The following is a 22,103-nucleotide window of genomic DNA, read 5'->3' as shown; positions in this document are numbered from 1 at the left end:
TATTTATTTGTCAGAGAGAGAGAGAGAGATCACAAGTAGGCTGAGAGGCAGTCAGAAGCAGAGAGAGAAGCAGGGTCTCCGCTGAGAAAGGAGCTAGATGCGGAACTCAATCCCAGGACCCTAGGATCATGACCTGAGCTGAAGGCAGCCGCTTAACTGACTGAGCCACCCAGGCATCCCTCATCAGTGTTTTATAGTTTTCAGAGTATAAGTCTTTCATCTTTTTGGTTAGGTTTGTTCCTTGGTGTCTTATTTTTTGTGCAATTTTAAGTGGGATTGTTTTCTAGTTTCTCTTTCTGCTATTTCATTATGGGTGTATAGGAATGCAACAGATCTTTGCACATTGATTTTGTATCCTGCAACTTTATTGACTCCATTTATCAGTTTTAGTAGTTTTTGGTGGAGTCTTTTAGGTTTTCTTTTTCTTTTCTTTAGTAATCTTTACACCCAACATGGGGCTCGAACTTGAGACCCTGAGATCAAGAGTTTTCTGGCCCCTCAGGTTTAATACCATATTATCTTCAATAGTACCTTTCTCAGCTTCTCACTCCCACAGTAGATTTCCCTCCTTCTCATTGGGATCCTCTTTTCCTCATTCAGGCCTGATACCCTGTTCTGGAATGCTGCCACCATGACCCTTTCCACCCTTCCCCATGGACACCTACCTTACCTACTCTGGCCTGTGGAGTTAGGACTGAATTGTTCAGGAAGGGGAAAAGGTTAAATATTTTTAAACATAGTTTTGATAGACTTTATTCCCAAACAACAAAATCAGTTAATAGAAAATTAATGGGAAAATACGGTTTGTTGTAAAGAAATGCATTTCATAGTCTGCTTTTTATAAAATATTTCACAAAGTAAGGGATGCTATAATAGGAAGATATTTGTACTTTTTCTTTGAAATTGTCTTCTATACTTAATAAATTAATTAGTGCCAGTATAGTTTTTTTTTTCCTATGTCAGAGAGATGTCTGTATTTTATACTATAACCTACTTCTGTGTAATTTTAGAATGAAAAAAAATCATTAGGTATAATAGCCTCCATAAAAAGATTTCATGTCAGTCTAGTTGTATTACTTTGACATTCTACTTATGTTTCATAGGAATGTCACTACGTGGTAGCTTTTTAAGTTGAGAAATGTTCTAGAGATGCTGGTAAAATGTAGCTGTGAATCATGATTCAGAAATAATTAAATGCAGAGGTGTTAACGTTTGGAGAACAAACAGTGACTTGAAAGAATTTTTTAAATTTGCTTTAGATGTATTAGTTTTACCTTTGGCAAATGGTAGCTATGTTAGTGAAGGTTCTGCAATGAATGCAGATGCACATTCTACTTTACTCATTCCGCTGCCACAAATGCTGATGTCATCCAGAAACACTCTCACAGACACACCGAGAAATACTGTTTAATCTGGGCATCTTTTGTTCCAGTCAAGTTGCCACATAAAATTAAATATTATAGGAGCAAATAATAAATTTAGGATTAGAGTGAAAGTGTTCTGAAGTTTGTTTTCCTCTTATTTTTCTAGATGACATCTGCTCTTTTACTTTTTTTTTGTCTGTATGCTTTGAAAAATACCCTGATCTCATACCATCTCATGTCTTTCAGATGGGATCTATGTGCAAAGGACTTTCAAATATGTATCTCCAGCCCCAAATCCTGCCTGGATTTACATGAAATTTGATATATTCAAAACCAGGAACACAATTTTTTTTGCTTTAAAAAATATCCGCCTCCTGAAAACTTCTTTGTTTTTTCTTGCCTCAATAGTTATGGCTTCCTTTTTTCATTTTGCAGTTTTTTTCAGCATTCTCCTCAGACAATATCCAGAATCAGATGACATCTCACTACATTCATTATTAAAACCATTGTCCTCTTTCATCTGGATCAGGACAGTAGCTTACTAAGTGGTTTTCCTGCTTCCACCTGTGTTCTTTGTTAGTGTTAACAGAGTGACCTTTTAAAAAAGCAAGTCAGGCTACGTTACACTTGTGCTTGGAACTTTTCAAAGTCTTCCTGTCTCAGTGAGTGTAAAAACCTAACTCTGTATCATCATGCATTATAAGACCGACAATGATTTGCCCACCTTGCCTCCTCTTTTCTCTAAATTCCTCTATTGCTGTTCTTCCCCTTGCTTGTTCCCTTCCAGTGCATTGGCTTTCTTGTTGTTCTTTTGTGTGTGTGTACACATTTAATTTTATTGTAACAGAGCAACTTGTACACTTTTAACAGTTAAAACTGAGCTTCATCTTTCCATTCCAGTGAAACAAAAAGAAATTTAAAAATAAACAGGAACAAAATTATAGTAGAGAATGTCAATCCCAAATAAAATCCTACAGGTTCTGCTGATTCTCCCATCAAGTGGTAGGACTCAAATCATCATTAGGAGATAATTTTATTTTATTTTATCTTATCTATTATTCTATTTTTTTATTATGTTATGTTAGTCACCATACAGTACATCGTTAGTTTTTGATGTAGTGTTCCATAATTCATTCACACCCCGTGCTCCATGCAATATGTGCCCTCCTTACTACTCATCACTGGGCTAACCCATTCCCTCATTCCCATCCCCTCTAAAACCCCGAGTTTGTTTCTCAGAATCCATAGTCTCTCATAATTATCTCCTCCTCTGTTAACTCTCCCCTTCATTTTTCCCTTTCTTCTTCTGTCCTCCATGCTATTCCTTATGTTCCACAAATAAGTGAAACCATATGATAATTGTCTTTCTCTGCTTGACTTATTTCAATTTTTTTTTCAAAGTGTCAACTTAAACTGCAGGATGTCGTTAAACATCACAATTAAACATTCCAAAGGAGAAGACATGTTGACAAAATGCCCTCTTAACATGCCTAAACATCTTAAACCTCCCTTTTGCTGACATTCTATTACTCCATTTTTAAAAGTTTTTTTTTTTTTTTAAACAAAACAGACAGATACATGTTGATAAGTGCTAACCGTCCTATTCACGTAGAGACACAATGTAATCTCTGAGTCCAATATACAGAGAAAGGAAGACAAAAAGCTGTAATTCTATGCACTACTACACAGGGGCCTAGCACCCTCCAGGTTCCAGCAGACCTAAAAGAGGAGAAGATTTTTCTTTTTTCCCATAGAGCACAGGGATGTTGATTCCGTAAAATTTTTGCTGTGACAGGGAGGAATAAAAATGAATTTGGAACAGAAAGGGGGAGAGATTCTTTTCCCAGTGTATTCTGCTCAAGGTACCCCCCCCACCCCTAATAAGTTGAGAACCATTTTATAAAGGGAGAGGAAAGAGGCTTCAAAAAACAGGGCAAATAATCACAAGAGGAGGTGGGTGGGGGATACTATAGCTTGCTCCTAGGGACTGAGAAAATTCAGAAAAGAAGGTTGGACTCCATCATAGTTTCATTAGTCCTCTCCTTTATCGTCGTCTTCTCCCTCCCCCCACATCATCATCTTCATCTTCTTTACTTTCTTTATCAATATCTTCCAGTCCTACTGTCTCCTCCTTCCCCTTCTTTATTATCCATATCAGGAACCCAGTAGTACTGTAATGGATTTGGCCAAGTATCTTTGATGATGTCTCCAAACTCATGTGCACCTGCTTCAGAATGGTCAGTAGATCAGATGAAGAATCTCTCTGGTTCCTCAGGCTGTGTCTTTCTGCTGGCTTTATTCTGTGTTTGACTTGAACATTTTGTCAGATCCTTTCTGGATTTCAGTTTGATTTCAGTGGACTTTGAAGATGGATCACCACGCTCATGTAGATGAAAGTCTTTGGAGAGAATTTTATCTTCAAAGTAAGGGTTTTCATCAAAATAAAAATCTGTTCTGTAATCTGATTTTATATCTTTGAATTATGTCACTTCGACTCTTGTCAAATAATGCAACGCCTCTTCCTCCCCAAGCAGTAGAGACATTTGTGGATCATTGACAGACGTTGTTACCCCCAAATTTGGGATTTTGGCAATCAATTTCAGTGCCTTTGAAAAAATGCTTGGAGTTTCTTATATTTCTGTTCTACTCAGAATTTCCTCACTGGCTTGTTCAGCAAGTCTGTTTCATCTTGTACTTCTTCAGTATGTTCAGGTGCTTCTTGCTGTTCTGTGTCTCCCTTCGGCAAGTGGAGAGGGGCGATGTCTCCTCTGGCTTGGGGGCAGGAGGCAATCTCAGTTTCTTGGTTTGAGGCAGGATCAAAGACTAGTGTTTGGGGGTCATGCTGTGAGGATAGCCCACGGAACAAGGGGAGGCACACGTCTGCAAGAAGCTCCAGTTACTCTTTGTTGTTGTTCTTTGAACACCCAGATGTTCTCTCACCTTGGGGCCTTTCCAGTTGCTGAAATTCTCTTCCTCACTCCTGTAGAGTCTTGACTCAAAAGATGCCATCTCAGAAAGGATTTTCTTGGGCATCTTATATAATCTCCTTCCTTGATTTATTTTTCTTTAGTGCTTACTAATATTTAATACTCTATCTATCTTAACTTATTTATGTTGCTTATTTTCTACAATCCCCAGAATTTAATCTGGACAGGATTTTTTTTTTTTTTTGGCTCAGTACTATACCCTCAATGTGTATGTTAGTGCTTTACTTATAGTATGTATTCATTATTTGTTGAAGAAATAAATCACGAAAGACCTATTTCACAAAAGTGAAATAAAATTATCAGTTTATTCAAGCCAGTATGCTAGATTGATTGCATAGGAAATGTGAAGTAACTATTTGTGCTTAAAATTTAACAAACATAAACAGTGAACACTCATCCACAGCTTGTTGAGTTTCAGTTGGTCAGCAACTCTAGAGGACTATGTAAGAATTGTTAAAAGTCTACGAAAAGGAACAATTAAGAGGAATTCTATTTCTTGGAACTTATTCTGCTGAAATGAGTAATTATACTGCCTCCACTAGACAGAAAGCCACTAGAGGGCAGGGATTTGCTTAGTTCAGTGCTGTATCCGAGTCCTAAGGAAAGTGACTGGTATATAGGAGGTGCTCCATAAATATATCTTGAATAATTGATGAATATATTGTTTTGTTATATAGAAAAAAGTTATGGTAAATAACATCTTGAAAAAAATGCCCCAAGGAAAAAATCGTGCGTAGGAAATAAATACCACATTGTATAGCATACAATTTTAATATCAGGAGGAATTTGTAACAGATAAGTGCAGAATTATAATGAATTTTCTCTTTTTTTTTTCAAGGTTTCTAAATATTCTTTACAGAAGAAAGTAAGTGAAATGGTAAGGTGATCACAAAATAGACACTCACTTCCCAGATTAGCACATAATGTAATGTGTGTAGTATCTTTGTCAATATAAATGTGGCATTTATATTTAAAAAAGTTGAGGGGCGCCTGGGTGGCTCAGTTGGTTAAGCCTCTGCTTTCGGCTCAGGTCATGATCTCAGGGTCCTGGGATATGGGCTCTCTGCTCGGCAGGGAGCCTGCTTCCTCCTCCTCTCTCTCTCTTTCTGCCTGCCTCTCTGCCTACTTGTGATCTCTCTCTGTCAAATAAATAAATAAAATCTTGAAAAAAAAATTGAAACTGGGCATTAATATTCCCTTTGAAGGACTGAATTACAATGTTACAATGTTAAATATAGCTTAAATGAATTTACTTCACAAATTTATTTCTGGATTACATAGTTTTTACATCTTATAAAATAAATTTAACCTAGTTCCCAGATTATTGATATCTTATTTTAATATCAAAGAACAAGGAAATAACAACAAAACCTATTATTTTATTATCTTTTCTAGGTATTTATGCAAGCATGCAGTTATTAGTGATTGCCTAAAAAATGAAAATAAAATGAAGTGACATTTGAATATGATACTTGGGATAGGGTACTCATTCTTTATCATTCAACAAGTATTTCTTGTGCCTTCCTCTTCTATGGTATATTAAAATTTAATATTTAAATTTTTACAGCATAGTATTTTATGGATTATTTATTTTGATCTTCTCTTCCTATCCCTATTTGATTCAGAAGGATTTATTTCCCTGTATTTTTGATTGAGCAAAATTCTCCCATATCCACTTAAATCTTCTGAGGGCTTTTTGGGTGGACTTAGACTATTTCAATCTTCCTTCTTTGGAGCAGACTGTAAGAGAAGTAAAAGTAATTTTTGAGTGAAGTTTATATATTGTAGGTATGGGGAGTAAGAAAGGAGAGATCACTTTTTATTAAATACAGAAAAATAAAGTAACTGTTTTGCTTCGTGAAATTGTTTTTGATGTTTTAGAAAATAAAAGGGCCTTAAAAAGATCGCTAAGCTTGATTGAATATAAGATGTGAAAATTCTGTCACTATTCAACTGGAAAGAATAAAGATAATATTGTCAGACTGTTTTAAACTGTGATTTTAATTAAGAAGCTGAAAAACTAGATTCTGGTTTAGCTTTAAGTACCATGACATTTGTACTAAGAGTCATCTTCAACGCTACAGTGGTTTTACACAAAATATAGTGAAATTGAATAATGTGCCCTCTGACCTGGGAGATAAGGCTACAAGTTAAAGATCAAAGGCAACATAAAATGTGCTTTATTTTATTCTACTTCAAAATTTCATGAAACAGATACTTACAGTCTTAGAAAAAATGGAAAAAGTTTTTAGTCACTTCTGAGTATTTTGTTAATGTGAATGACCACCTCTTAAGAACCTCTAAAATGATATTTGGGTTATAGTGACAATGTTTTTTCTAACAATTCAGAGCATTAACTTTTGCATTAAATAATTTTATATATTGATATGTACAATTAAGATTTTATGCCCATTCTGACTGAATTTTAAATGTATTTTAGATAATTAAGATTTAAAAGTAATCTTTTTTCTAAACATTCTTACATTATTCTTTTTACATTATTCTTATATAATTCAGATGACCTTTATTCAAAGTACTGTATTCAGTAATTTAGTTAATGTTATTTTATTCAAATCATTTTTCTTTTATGTAACTTAACTCTATAGGCAAGATAGGAAAAAAAAATGGTCACTTACGTCAAGGCAGGATTTTGGGAAGCAACTGATAAAGTTAAGCACCCCCCCAATTTTTCAAAACAGTATTAAGAAAATTGTAAAGAAGTTCATGACTCCTATAGGTGAACCCTTAATTACTAGTAAATTTCTTTCTTTTGGGAATTCAGTAAGCTGATTTTTGTGTAGAGTTGGTAATATGTCTCTAGATAAATTAACACAGTAAGAATTAAAGGATTCACCTATCTCTAAGAGTACTCTAACTTTCTTTTGAACAAAATCAAATAATTAACTATTAATTGTGATTTGGTGATTGATGAAAATCTTTCCTGTTGTGTTCTTATCGTTACCATACTAGGTGACTATGTTTTATAATGAGTAGCTGATAAGACTGACTAAATGAAGTAAAAGCATATCAACCATCTCTTAGTTATATTTTATTTTTTTATATATCACTTTCCTCTAAAGAAAAGACCTAAAAGAGAGATTTATTTTTCTTTATTAAATTAAAGTTTGAATACTGAAGGTTTCATATGATTTAAAATTACCACATTTTTCCCTTTCATTGAATTTTTTTAGAATAAAGACATGTATGAGAACAGTCTTCATAATTATTAAATATAATTTGTATCTATATACACAGAATACTGGTGTAACTTTAAGTTAGTTTAAGTATTATGTACCTTATCTTTGTGACTAAAAAAGGTGAAAATACCTTAAGAAAGATGCCATAGGTTTCTTAAAAAGTGAGTTTTATAACCCCATTGATTTATTTTGGGGTCATATTGAAGAAATTTAAAGGTAAGTTGCAAAATAGATTTGAAGAATGTATGAAGTTTCTTTTTGAGTTTTTATCTTTTTCGCTAAAATTTACTTTAATGAATTATTTTAAGGGAAATTCATTTTATTCCCAAAGGTTTTCAAATTGGTATCCATAAGGAAATAAGGGGGAAATGAGCAGCTGTGCCTTTTATTAGTAAACGTAGTTGTAAAAAGTTGTGTGTAAATACTATTTTTAAGTTATTCCTATTTTAAATGTCTCGAAGCTTTAAAATAATCTTTTAGACCACACATATGCAGACAAATATACAGGTAGACTTTAATCTTAATTTTGCAGATACTGTCTTTTCCTCTAATCTTGTTTTTCATAGATTGTTAAAAAAATTTTTTTTTTAAGATTTTATTTATTTATTTGACAGACAGTGATCACAAGTAGGCAGAGAGGCAGGCAGAGAGAGAGGAGGAAGCAGGGTCCCTACTGAGCAGAGAGCCTGATGCGGGGCTTGATCCCAGGACCCTGAGATCATGATGTGGGGCTCCATCCCTGGACCCTGGGATCATGACCTGAGCCCAAGGCAGAGGCTTTAACCCACTAAGCCACCCAGGTGCCCATGTTTGTTAAAATTTAAGTTTGCATTGGAAAGCAATGAATCCTGATATTATCTGTGGACAGAGTCTTTGCATATAGTAGTAAAATGTGTAAAAGAAGAAAATAGCGGGGCACCTGGGTGGCTCAGTGGGTCAAGCCTCTGCCTTCAGCTCTGGTCATGATCTCAGAGTCCTGAGATCGAGCCCCACATCAGGCTCTCTGCTCGGCAGGGAGCCTGTTTCTCTCTCTACCTGCCTCTCTGCCTGCTTGTGATCTCTCTCTCTGTCAAATAAATAAATAAAATCTTAAAAAAAAAAGAGAGAAGAAAATAGCTTGAACCAATTCATAGCGGTAAAAAGAACAAAAACAGAAGGTACTTAGCTATTTTTTAGTCATCTTAATAAAATTCTCTTTACTATGATATAATATGTAATGTTAAAGTTTTAATAACAATGCCATAAAGTTATTTATATTATTATTTAAAATGTTCTTGGGTTTCTCAGACAAGTGATACCAATCTGTTTTTCTTGTTGCTTCCCAAAGAATTTAAGCTATTTGCTGACATGCAATTAGCAGCAAACTTGACAACTAGCCTCTTCTTCTCTTTATGAGAACTAAATCAGAGCAGCCAAGTAGATTAATATACAAACAGTCCCATAGGAGCCTGTAGGGGCTAATGAGCTATGGGTGCCTATGTAATTTGAAAGTCTTTATAATATCATGGCCATTGACTAGGTTTATGTATTTGAAAATCAGAATTATGTCATGCAAACAAATAACTTCAATTTAATTGAATTAACTTTGACTTTAAGCAAAGGATTATGGAATAGAGTATATCACAAATTATTTTAATTTGTATAGAGCTCTATGTATGTACAGAAAACCAATTAAATCACTTTAATCTTTGTTGCAGTTTTAGTTATCAGGATTATTCATCTTTACAGGCATTGACAGCCTATTATATTTACCATTTTTTAAAAAGATTTTATTTATTTATTTGACAGAGATCATAAGCAGGCAGAGAGAGAGGGGGAAGCAGGCTCCCTGCTGAGCAGAGAGCCCGATGCGGGGCTTGATCCCAGGACCCTGGAATCATGGCCTGAGCCGAAAGCAGAGGCTTTAACCCACTGAGCCACCCAGGTGCCCCTATATTTACCATTTTTTAACTGAAAGGTTAAGGAAGCTTATATTAATGTGTAGTGGACAATATTCTCATAAAGGCCACATTAAAAATTGATCTAAGCTGAAAAATTGAAAAATTCCTTGACCACAATGCTATGAAACTAGAAGTCAACCACAAGAAAAAAATCTGGAGACCACAAATATATGGATGTTAAATACCATGGTACTAAATAATGAATGGATCAACCAGGAAATAAAAGAAGAAATAAAGTATGTGGGGACAAATGAAAAGGAAAACACAACAGTCTAAAAGCTTTGGGTGCAGCAAAAGCAGTTCTAACAGGGAAGTATTTAGCAATGTAGGACTACTAAGAAAAATCTCTAACAACCTACCCTTAAACCTAAAGGAGCTAGAAAAAGAACAACAACAAAACCTAAAACCAGCAGAGTGAAGGAAAAAAATAAAGATGAGAGTAGAAATAAATGATCTAGAATCTAAAAAAACACATGATAGGGTAGGTCAATGAAACCAGGAGCTGATTCTGTGAAAAAAATCAATAAAGTTGATACACCTCTAGCTAGACTTATCAAGAAAAAAAAAGACAGAAGGTCTCAAATAAAATCACAATTGACAGAAGAGAAATAAAACCAATACCACAGAAATACGATTAGAATATTATGAAAAACTATATGCCAACAAATTGTACAAACGAGAAGACATGGATAAATTCCTAGAAACATATAACCTACTAAAACTAAAGCAGGAAGAAATAGAAAATTTGAATAGACTGAACAGCAGCAAAGAAATTCAATAAGTAATGAAAAAACTCCCAAAAAACTAAAGTCCAGCACCAACTGGCTTCACAGGCAAATTCTATGAAACATTTAAAGAAGAGTTAACGCCTATTCTTCTGAAACTATTACAAAAAAGAGGAAAGGAAGGAAAACTTTCAAATTCATTCTGTGAGGCCAGAATTATCCTGATATCAAAACCGGATAAAGACACCACTAAAAAAGAGAATGACTAGCCAGTATCCCTGATGAATATAGATGCAAAATGTCCTTAATAAGTTACTAGCGAACCAAATTCAACAATATATTAAAAATAAAAAAAGAAAAAAACGTTCAGTATAATCAAGTGGGATTTATTCCAGGGATGCAAGAATGGTTCAGTATTTACAAATCAATGAACAACATGATTCATCACATCAATAAGAGAAGAATAAAGATCATATGGTCATTTCAGTAGATGCAGAAAAAGCATTTGACAAAGTACAATAACCACTTATGATTAAAAAAAAAAAAGCCCTCTTAACAAAGTAGGCTTAAAGGGAACATACCTCAACATACAGTAAAGGTGTTCTATGAGAAACCCACAGCTAACATCATCCTCAATGGGGAAAAACAGAGAGCTTTTCCGCTAACGTCAGTAACTAGACAAGGAGATCCACTCTCACCACTTTTACTCAAAGTATTACTGGAAGTACTAGCCACAGAAGTTAGATAACAAAATGAAATAAAAGGCATCCAAAGTGGTAAGGAAGAATTACTTCTTCCTTTACTTCTTATTTTAATTATTTGTAGATGATATAATACTATGTAATGAAAACCTGAAAGACTCAACCAAGAAGTACTAGAACTGATAAACTAATTCAGTAAAGTTACAGGACACAAAAATGAATGTACAGAATTGGTTGAATTTCTGTGCACCAATAATGAAGCAGCAGAAAGAGAAATTAAGAAAGCAATCCCATTTACAATTGCACAAAAAGTAATGAGATGCTTAGGAATAAACCTAACCAAAAAGGTGAAAGACTTATACTCTGAAAACTATAAAACACTGATGAATGAAATTGAAGGTGACACAAAGAAATAGAAATACATGCCCCTGCTCATGGATTGGAAGAACAAATATTGTTAAAATGTTTGTGCTACCCCAAGCAATCTACACATTTAATGTAATCCCTATCCATATGCCAACAGCAGTTTTCACAGAACTAGAACCAACAATTCTAAAATCTGCACGGAACCACAAAAGACCCTGAATCCCTGAAAAGCCAAACCAACTTTGAAAAAGGAAAAGCAAATTGCTGGAGACCTCACAATTCTGGACTTCAAGTTATATTACAAAGCTATAGTAATGAAAACAGTACGGTACTGGCACATAAATAGACGCATAGATCAGTGGAACAGAATAAAAGACCAAGAAATAAACCCACAACTATATGGTCAATTAATCTTCAACAAAGCAGGAGAGAATATCCAACTGTTGACAGTCTCCTCAACAAATGGTATTGAGAAAACCGGACCACTTTCTTATACCATACACAAAACGAGACTCAGAATGGATTAAAGACATAATGTGAGACCTGAAACCATAAAAATCCTAGACTAGACCACAGGCAGTAATGTCTCTGACATGAGCTATGGCAATGTTTTTCTAGATACATCCCCAAGGCAAGGGAAATAAAAGCAAAAATAAACTATTAGGACTACATCAAAATAAAAAGCTTCTGCACAGCAAAGAAAACAATCAACAAAACTAAAAGACAACCTGTGGAATAGAAGATATTTGCAAATGACATATCCAATAAAGGGTTAGTATCCAAAACATATGAAGAACTTATAAAACTCAACATCCCCAAAACACACAATCCAATTAATAATCCATGGGCAGAAGACATGAAAGACATTTCTCCAAAGATGACATGTAGATGGCCAACCAACACATGAAAAGATGCTCCACATCACTCATTATCAGGGAAAGGCCAATCAAAACTACACTGAGATATCACCTCACACCTGTTAGAATGGCTAAAATCAAAACACAAGAAACAACAAATGCTGGGGAGGATGTGGACAAAAGAGAGCACTCATGCACTGTTGATGAGAATGCAAACTGGTACAGCCACTGTGGAAAACAGTGTGGAGTTTCCTCAAAAATTAAAAAGAAGCATATGATCCAACAATCACACTGGGTATTTACCCCCAAAATACAAAATACAAAAACACTAATTCAAAAGGATACATGCATCCCTATGTTTACAGCAGGATTACTTACAATAGCTAAACTATGGAAGCAGCCCGTGTCCATCAATAGATGAATGGATAAAGAAGATGTGAGATATATATCAGATATTCCAGATACTATGGAAAATTATTCAGCCATAAAAAGAATGAAACCTTGCCATTTGCAATGACATAGATGGAACTAGAAGGTATAATGTTAAACAAAAATAAGTCAACCAGAGAAAGACAAATACTGTATCATCTCACACATATGTGGAATTTAAGAAAACAAATGAGTAAAGTTTAAAAAGAGACAAACCAAGGAACAGACTTTTAAATATGGAGAAGTGTTGGTTACCAGAGGGAAGATGGATGGGGGGATGAGTGAGATAGGTGATGAGGATTAAGGAGTGTACTTGTCATGATGAGCATCAGATGATGTGTGGAATTGTTGAATCACTATATTATTATACATCTGAAACTAGTATTAGACTGTATGTTAGCTAATTGGAATCAAAATAAAAACTTAAAAATCCTTTGATTGAAGTAATGCTTTTAGACTAATTTTTGTGAAATTGTGTTAGGTTTCTACACTTCTGCTGAAAGCAGGTATAATCCTCTAGATTAAAGAATTAAGTGGTATTTTAGAGGAATGGAATATGGTTCTTTATTTTTTATTGTTATTGAAAATAGTGGCTACCCAGACAGATAAAAGATCTTCAGTGTAAGTACACTTGTCAGCTTGTTTGTTTTTATAACTTACATGATTAATTCAAATGACTAAGTAGTGAATTTGAAAAGCCCGTAGAAGTATATGAGAAACTTTGAATTCATCCATTGTGATCATTACTAACGATATTTTCAGTTTGCTTAAAATCATTAAAAAGTATCTTTGATGGCTGCATAGTATTCCACTGTATATATATACCACATCTTCTTTATCCAGTCATCTGTTGATGGACATCTAGGTTCTTTCCATAGTTTGGCTATTGTAGACATTGCTGCTATAAACATTCGGGTGCACGTGCCCCTTTGGATCACTACGTTTGTATCTTTAGGGTAAATACCCAGTGCGACGATGTGGATGGAACTAGAGGGTATCATGCTTAGTGAAATAAGTCAATTGGAGAAAGACAACTATCGTATGATCTCCCTGATATGAGGAAGTGGAGATGCAACATGGGGGGTTAGGAGGGTAGGAGAAGAATAAATGAAACAAGATGGTATCGGGAGGGAGACAAACCATAAGGGACTCTTAATCTCACAAAACAAACTGAGGGTTGCTGGGGGGAGGGGGGTCAGGAGAGGGGGGTGGGATTATGGACATTGGGGAGGGTATGTGCTATGGTGAGTGCTGTGAAGTGTGTAAACCTGGCGATTCACAGACCTGTACCCCTGGGGATAAAAATACATTATATGTTTATAAAAAAATAAAAATAAATTAATTTTTAAAAAAAGGCCTTAAAAGTACAATTAAAAAAAAAAAGTATCTTTGAAAAAGTTAAGAATGTCAGGGTGCCTGAGTGGCTCAGTCATTAAGCGTCTGCCTTTGGCTTAGGTGATGATCCCGTGTGCTGGAATGGAGCCCTATGTCAGGCTCCCTGCTCCACGGGAAGCCTGCTTTTCCCTCTCCCACTCCCCCTACTTATGTTCCCTTTCTCTGTCAAATAAATAAATTAAGTCTTTTTTAAAAAAAGTCTCATCACTCTGGATAGGACCACTACTGAACTTATTTAGTTTTATAGTCATTTTGCTCAAGTTTCAAATTCCAAAAAGGTAGAAATCAGTTGATTTATTTTGAGTAATACACCCTTCACTTGACTAAGGGAGAATAAAGCGTGTGAATTTCAATTCTACTAGATTGTAATGAGGAAGAACTACTTCAAATAAATATTTCAAATTGTGATAATATTGGATAAGGGAAACAGATACAGGCCAGGTAAATCTAACAAATTTACGCTGCTGCCACTCCACAGGACAACAATTCATTCAGGAAACAATTACTGAGTGCCAGCCAGTAGACTCACTATTGTTCTTTATCACTGCTCATCACTGGTGCTGAAGCATGTGGCAAAAATGAATGAAATTTTTGAAACCAATCAGTGATTCTACCAATGTCATGTCAAGATCAAAACCTTTAAAAAAATGTCATTGGAAAATCCCATTGGTATTTTGATCCAGATGGCATTGAAAATATAATTGCACTGGGCAATGCAGAGATTTTAACAATGTTTATTTTCTGATCCATGAGTGTAGAATGTTCTTCCATCTTTTTGTGTCTTCAATTTCTTTTTATGAGTGTTCTGTAGTTCCTAGAGTATAGGTCCTTTACCTCTTTGGTTAGGTTTATTCCAAAGTATCTTATGATTTTTTTAAAAAAGATTTTTAAAAATTTATTTATTTAAGCATGGAGGACAAGGGGAATTAGAGAGGAGAAGGGAGTTGGGGGAAATTGGAAGGGGAGGTGAACCATGAGAGACTATGGACTCTGAAAAACAATCTGAGGGGTTTGAAGTGACGGGGGGGTGGGAGGTTGGGGGATCCAGGTAGTGGGTATTGGAGAGGGCACGGATTGCATGGAGCACTGGGTGTGGTGCAAAAAACAAGGAATACTGTTATGCTGAAAAAAAAAAGAAAAAAAAATTATTTATTTGACAAAGAGAGACACAGGGAGAGAAGGAACACAGGCAGGGGAAGTGGGAGAGGGAGAAAAAGGCTCCCTGCTCAGCAGGGAGCCCGATGAGGGGCTCAATCCCAGGATCCTGAGATCACAACTTGAGCTGAAGGCAAATGCCAATGACTGAGCCACCCAGGTGCCCCTATCTTATGATTTTTGGTGCTATTGTAAATGGAATCAATTCTCTAATTTCTCTTTGTACAGTTAAATTGTTAGTGTATAAGAAAGCAACTGATTTCTGTGCATTGATTTTGTATCCTGCCATATTACTGAATTGCTATATGAGTTCTAGTAGTTTGGGGGTGGAGTTTTTGGGTTTTTCACATAAAGTATCATGTCATCTACAAAGAAAGAAAGTTCGACTTCTTCTTTGTCCATTTGAATACCTTTTATTTCTTTTTGTCATCCGATTGGTGTTGCTAGGACTTCTTGTACTATGTTGAAAAATAGTGGTGAGAGTGGGCATCCTTTTTGTATTCCTGATCATAAGCTTTTCCCCATTGAGAATTATTTGCTGTGGGTTTTTCATAGATGAATTTTATGAAATTGAGGAATGCTTTTCAAAGTGCTAGAACAAACCATCCTAAAATTTGTATAGAACCAGAAAAGACCCCGAATCACCAAGGAAATGTTGAAAAAGAAAAACAGAGCTGGGGCATACGTTGTTTGATTCCAAGCTATATTACAAAGCCGTGATCACCAAGATAGCACAGTACTGACACAAAAAAACCCAGACATATAGACCAATGGAACAGAAGAGAGAGACCAGATATAGAGCATCAACTCTATAGTCAAATAATCTTTGAGAAAGCAGGAAAAAATACTCAATGGAAGAAAGATAGTCTCTTCCAAAAATGGTGCTGGGAAAATTGGACAGAAAATATATACAGAAGAATGAAACTCTACCATTCTCTTACACCATACACAAAGATAAACTCCATATGGATGAAAAACCTCATTGTGAGACAGGAATCCATCAAAATCCTAGAGGAGAACATAGGCAGTAACCTCTTTGACATTGGCCACAGCAACTTCTTTCAAGACATATTTCCAAAGACAAGGGAAACAAAAGTGAAAATGAACTTTTGGGACTTCATTAAGATAAAAAGCTTCTACAAAGCAAAGGAGATAGTCAACAAAACAAAGAGGCAACCCACGGAATGGGAGAAGATATTCACAAATGACACTACGAACAAAGGGCTGATATCCAAGATCTGTAAGAACTTCTCAATCTCAACACCCAAAAACCAAATAATCCAGTCAAGAAATGGACAGAAGACATGAACAGATACTTCTCAAAAGAAGGCATACAAATGGCTAACAGACACATGAAAAAATGTTCATCATCATTAGCCATCAGGGAGATTCATATCAAAACCACACTGAGATACCACTTTACATCAGTTAGAATGGCAAAAATTGACAAGGCAAGAAACAACAAATGTTGGAGAGGTTGTGGAGGAAACCCTCTTACACTGTTGGTGGGAATGCAAGTTGGTACAGCCACTTTGGAAAACAGTGTGGAAATTCCTCAAAAAATTAAAAAGAGAGTTACCCTATGGCCCAGCAATTGCACTACTAGGTATTTACCCCAAAGATACAGAAGTAGTGAAAAGAAGGACCATATGCACCCCAGTATTCATAACAGCAATGTCCACAATAGCCAAACTGTGGAAAGAGCTGAGATGCCCTTCAACAGACGAATGGATAAAGAAGATGTGGTCCATATATACAATGGAATATTACTCATCCATCAGAAAGGATGAATACCCAACTTTTGCATCAGCATGAATGGGACTGGAGGAGATTATGCTAAGTGAAATAAGTCAAGCAGAGAAAGACAATTATCATATGGTTTCACTTATTTGTGAATGTAAGGAATAGCATGGAGAACATTAGGAGAAGGAAGGGAAAAATGAAGGGGGGAATCAGAAGGGGGATGAACCAAGAGAGACTATGGACTCTGAGAAAGAAACTGAGGGTTCTAGAGGGGAGGAGCATGGCGGGAGGAGCATGCGGGAATGGGTTAGCCTGGTGATGGGTATTAAGGAGGGCATCTATTGCATGGAGCACTTGGTGTTATGCAGTGAATCGTGGAATACTACATCAGAAACTAACAATGTACTGTATGGTGACTAACATAATTTGAAAAAATAAAAAAAATAAAATATTGATTTTATTAATAATATTTTTTAAAATTTAAAGTCCTATTTCTAAGTATGACAAAACAAGCTGCTTTAGCCAAAAGCAGTGAAGGCCCATATTAAAATATATGTTGGGTCCAATTTTCACCAATTACATTTCTCAACCTAAGTAGACTTTCTACTATACTGTATTGCCTCTACTATACTGTATTGCCACTGTAATACCACCTCTGATAGGTATTATCCTCATAATTCAATTTTTTAATGCAATGAAAAGGTGCTGTGCTTATTAAAATCAGAAAAATTACTTGAGTTTGCGGTGCCTGGGTGGCTCAGTTGTTAAGCATCTGCCTTTGGCTCAGGTCATGTTCATTGAGCCCTGCATCAGGCTCCTTGCTCAGTGGGAAGCCAGCTTCTCCCTCTCCCACTGCCCCTGCTTGTGTTCCCTCTCTTGTCGTCTCTCTCTCCATTAAATAATTTTAAAAATCTTTAAAAAAAGAAAAATTACTTGAATTTCAATAACGTACTCATAATTGTGCCCCCAATTTTAAAGAAAAGAATTCCTTTCCTAAATTATCAAGAGTACTGCTTTAATATTCCCATAATTTTGCTTAGTGCTGGCATGGACTAATTAACTCTTCTATAAATGAAACTAGTTGATTTTTAAAAAAGATTTTATTTATTTACTTGCCAGAGAGAGAGAGAGTGTACAAGCAGGGGGAGAGGCAGGCAGAGGGAGAAGTGGGCTCCCCCCGCCATGCAGACTCATCCTGACCTGAGCCAAAGGCAGATGCTTAACTGACTGAGCCACCCAGCATCCCTGAAACTAGTTGGTTTTTGAAAAAGAAATTATAAACAAGAGCAGTATAAATTTAAATGACTACTTTGTTATAATACAAAAAAGGCTTTAGTGTCACATAGGTTTAGAAATATCTCCTTAACAATTTCCTCCCTATGGTGTACTCAGCACTTTTTCATGGCCTATTTTGTAACAGAAGTTTTTAAAAAGAATTTTTATGTATGTTTAAATATATGTGTGTGTATATGTTTTATATGTGTTATATATTTATAACATTTTAAATAACTTCAAAATAGGAACAAAAAGTCCAGTTACATCTTCTGGCTAAAGAAGATCATCAGAAGCAACTGAATGAAATTGAGAAATATTATGGCACCATAACAGGTCAATTTGGATTGGTGAAAGAGAATCATGAAAAGTTAGAACAAAATGGTAGGTACTATCTTTTTTAAACTTGTATATTTAAGAGGGAATAATTAAATGGGTTTATTTATAATAAATAAATTGAACTTACCTGCTACTGGTAACACTGACATTTTAATATTAGTTAAATTCAATAATAATTATATACAGTGCACTAAGGTTATTTTCCCTGTCCATCTTGGTGATACTTTGCTTAAAATGGATGTTGAATATAATACTTTTCTAAATGTTTTTCATGTTGCAGTACAGGAAGCAATACAGCTAAACAAAAGACTTTCAGCTTTAAATAAAAAACAAGAATCTGAAATAGACAGTTTGAAGAAGGTATGGTTGATACAGTTTTATAGTATTAGGTAAAATTATAGTCTAATTAGTTTTATGAAATAGTATTGGAAAAAGTTGGGTATATTTTTTGGTATAAAGAAAAATAAAATGTTTTAAATACAGATTCATAAACTGTGAGTTATGATTCCAATAAATGCAATGAATGAATTTATCCTAACTCATTCAAAATATTCTTTGTCACCAGTGATATGCCTTATGGTGACACGAATGGCTAATCTTTACTGTATGTCAGTCTAACACCATTTATTCATTCATTCATTCTTCATTCATTCAGTACTTGAATGGACTGTATATGCCAGGTACTTCGTGGCACTAAGGATAGAGGTCTGAAGAAAATAAAACATTTTCCTGCTTTTTTGAAGTTTATAGTCCAATGGAGGAGTTAGGCACAAAATATATAATGCCACAAACCAAATAATTTAAAACTGTTAAAATTGTATGAAGAAAAAGTAAAGGATGTGATGACATCATAATAGGTGAATTTATTACATTGGATTATTACTGTTAAAGGGATAGGGAGGGAAGAGAATAATGTTTCAGGCAATAGAGATGTCCCCATACTGGACCCAAAAAACAAGAAGAAGGTAAGTTACTGGAACCCAGAAAGGGTATCACACAGAGTAGGTAATAACTCTGGCAAGGAGAAGAGCATGTACAAAAGTCTTGAGGCAGGAAAGAATTTTAGTAATCACTTCTCAGACTTTTAGCTAAGATTAAGTATAGAGAAGAGTTTGGTATATGTGAAGGACTGGAGAAAGTCTGGTATGACTGGAGCATCATGAGTGAAGGAGTCCATTGGACATTGAGATCTAAATTGGCAGAAGGCCATAAACATTTTATTTCTCATGTCAGTCATTGGCTCAGAAGTAGACTAATGGCCTTAGTGGTTATATACTAGGAAGAATATAATCCCACCTCTGGTTGTCAGTCATTTCTCTACATGAGAAACCAAACAGGAGGAACCTGACAATGTGGATGTCAGGTTGGTGTGAAGTAAAGAAACCTGTTCTTTGATGACATTTTTGAATCCCTGGTTCCTCCAACCCTACCATTCCCCCACCTCTACACTTTTCAGTTATGTGAGTCAGTAAATCCTCATTATTATCTGTGTTAGTTTGGTTTGGGCCAGTTTAATTTTCCATAATTTGCAACTAAAAATATCTTCACTGATACAAGTTGAGAGTGGTAGGAGAGGAAGAAGAAGTCTCTCCCACTTTATCAACATCCTATACCAGAGTGATGCATTTGTTACAATTAATGAACCTACCCTAACACATCAGTATCATTCAAATTCCATTGTTTACATTAGGATTCACTCTTGGTTATATACTTTATCTGAGTTTGGGCAAATGTTTAGTGACATGTATCCACCATTATAGTATCATACAAAATAGTTCTATTGCTCTGAAAATCCTCTGTGCTCTGCCTTTTCATCTGTCCCTTCCCCCAACCCTTGGAAACCACTACTCCTACTATTTCCACAGTTTTGGAGACTTTTCCAAAAGGTTGCAGAGTTGCAATCATATAGAATATAGCCTTTTCAAATTGGCTTTTTTCAGTAATATGCATTAAGTTTTGTCTAATGTCTTTTCATGGCTTGGTAGCTTGCTTTTTTTTTTTTTTTTTTTAAATACTGAGTGATATTCCATTGCCTGGATGTACCACAAACTATCCATTCTACCGAAGGACATTTTGGTTGCTTGCATGTTTTGGCAGTCGTGAATAAAGCTATATGCAAGTTTTTGTGTGCACATAAGTTTTCAACTTTTTTGGATAAATACCAAGGAGCATGATTGTTTGGATTATATGGTAAGAGTATGTTTTGTTTTGTAGAAACTGCTAAACTGTCTTCCAAAGTGGCTATATCATTTTGCATTCCTACCAGCTATGAATGAGAGTTCTTGTTGCTCGATATCCTCACCCGCGTATGGGGTTGTTGGTGTTTTGGATTTTGCACATTCGCAATAGTGGGTATGGTATCTCTCTGTTAACAGTTTTGATTTGTAATTTCTTTTTTTTTTTTAAAGATTTTATTTATTTGACAGACGGAGATTACAAGTAGGCAGAGAGGCAGGCAGAAGAGAGAGGAAGGGAAGCAGGCTCCCTGCTGAGCAGAGAGCCCAATGCTGCGGGGCTCGATCCCAGGACACTGGGATCATGACCTGAGCCGAAGGCAGAGGCTTTAACCCACTGAGCCACCCAGGCGCCCCATTGATTTGTAATTTCTTAATGACGTATTATGTTGAATATCCTTTCATATGTTTACTTGTGCTCTGTATATCTTCTTTGGTGAGGTGTCCAGATCTTTTATCCATTTTTTAATTGGGTTGTTTGTTTTCTTGTTGTTGACTTTTAAGAATTCTGTGTGTAATTTGGATAACAGTCCTTTATCAGATAGAGCTTTTAAAAATATTTTCTCCCAGTCTGTGATCTGACTTCTCATTCTCTTTATACTGTCTTTTGCAGAGCAGAAGTTTTTAATTTTAATGAAATGCAGCTTATCAGATTTTTTTGTGTGTGGATTGTAACTTTGGCATTGTACTTAAAAAGTCACTGCCTTTCACAGAGTCAGCTAGATTTTCTCCTGTATTATCTTCTAGGAGTTTTATTATTTTATATTTTACATTTAGGTCTGTGATCCATTTGAGTTAATTTTTATGATGAGTCTAAGATCTCAGTCTAGATCCCCTCCCACATTTTTATTTTTTCCATGTGAATGTCCAATTGTCCCATGACCATTTGTTGAAAATGTTAGTTTTGCTGATAGTTTGTCAACTATCAGTTGACTGTATTTATGTGGGTCTCTTTCTTGGCTCTCATTTCTGTTCTGTTGATCTAATTGTTCATTCTTTTGCCAGTACCACATTGACTTGATTACTCTATTTTTTTTTTTAATTTTTTTTTAAATTTTATTTTTTATAAACATATATATTTTTTTCCCCAGGGGTACAGGTCTGTGAATCGCCAGGTTTACACACTTCACAGCACTCACCATAGCACATACCCTCCCCAATGTCCATAACCCCAACCCCCCTCCCCCCAAGCAACCCTCAGTTTGTTTTGTGAGATTAAGAGTCACTTATGGTTTATCTCCCTCCCCATCCCATCTTGCTTCATTTACTCTTCTCCTACCCCCTTAACCCCCCATGTTGCATCTCCTCTCCCTCATATCAGGGAGATCATATGATAGTTGTCTTTCTCCGATTGACTTATTTCGCTAAGCATGATACCCTCTAGTTCCATCCACGTCGT

The 22,103-nt window shown here is 35.4% G+C and overlaps 1 protein-coding gene across 3 annotated transcripts in view; it reads left to right on the top strand.

Moving 5' to 3' along the window:
* Positions 1–22,103, top strand: part of CCDC73 (coiled-coil domain containing 73) — a 152,938-nt gene that overhangs the window by 72,831 nt on the left and 58,004 nt on the right. For all 3 annotated transcript variants that reach the window (XM_032841056.1, XM_032841053.1, XM_032841054.1), the window contains 3 exons: positions 5,190–5,228; positions 18,380–18,515; positions 18,751–18,830. In XM_032841056.1, coding sequence (XP_032696947.1) covers positions 5,190–5,228; positions 18,380–18,515; positions 18,751–18,830 — 255 coding nt within the window. The remainder of the gene's footprint in view (positions 1–5,189; positions 5,229–18,379; positions 18,516–18,750; positions 18,831–22,103) is intronic.

Source organism: Lontra canadensis, unplaced genomic scaffold (assembly GCF_010015895.1).
Source record: "Lontra canadensis isolate GAN:19392208 unplaced genomic scaffold, GSC_riverotter_1.0 scaffold118, whole genome shotgun sequence".
Taxonomy (NCBI): domain Eukaryota; kingdom Metazoa; phylum Chordata; class Mammalia; order Carnivora; family Mustelidae; genus Lontra; species Lontra canadensis.
The sequence above is the reverse complement of the archived record's forward strand: the minus strand, read 5'-3'. Positions and strand labels throughout refer to the sequence as shown.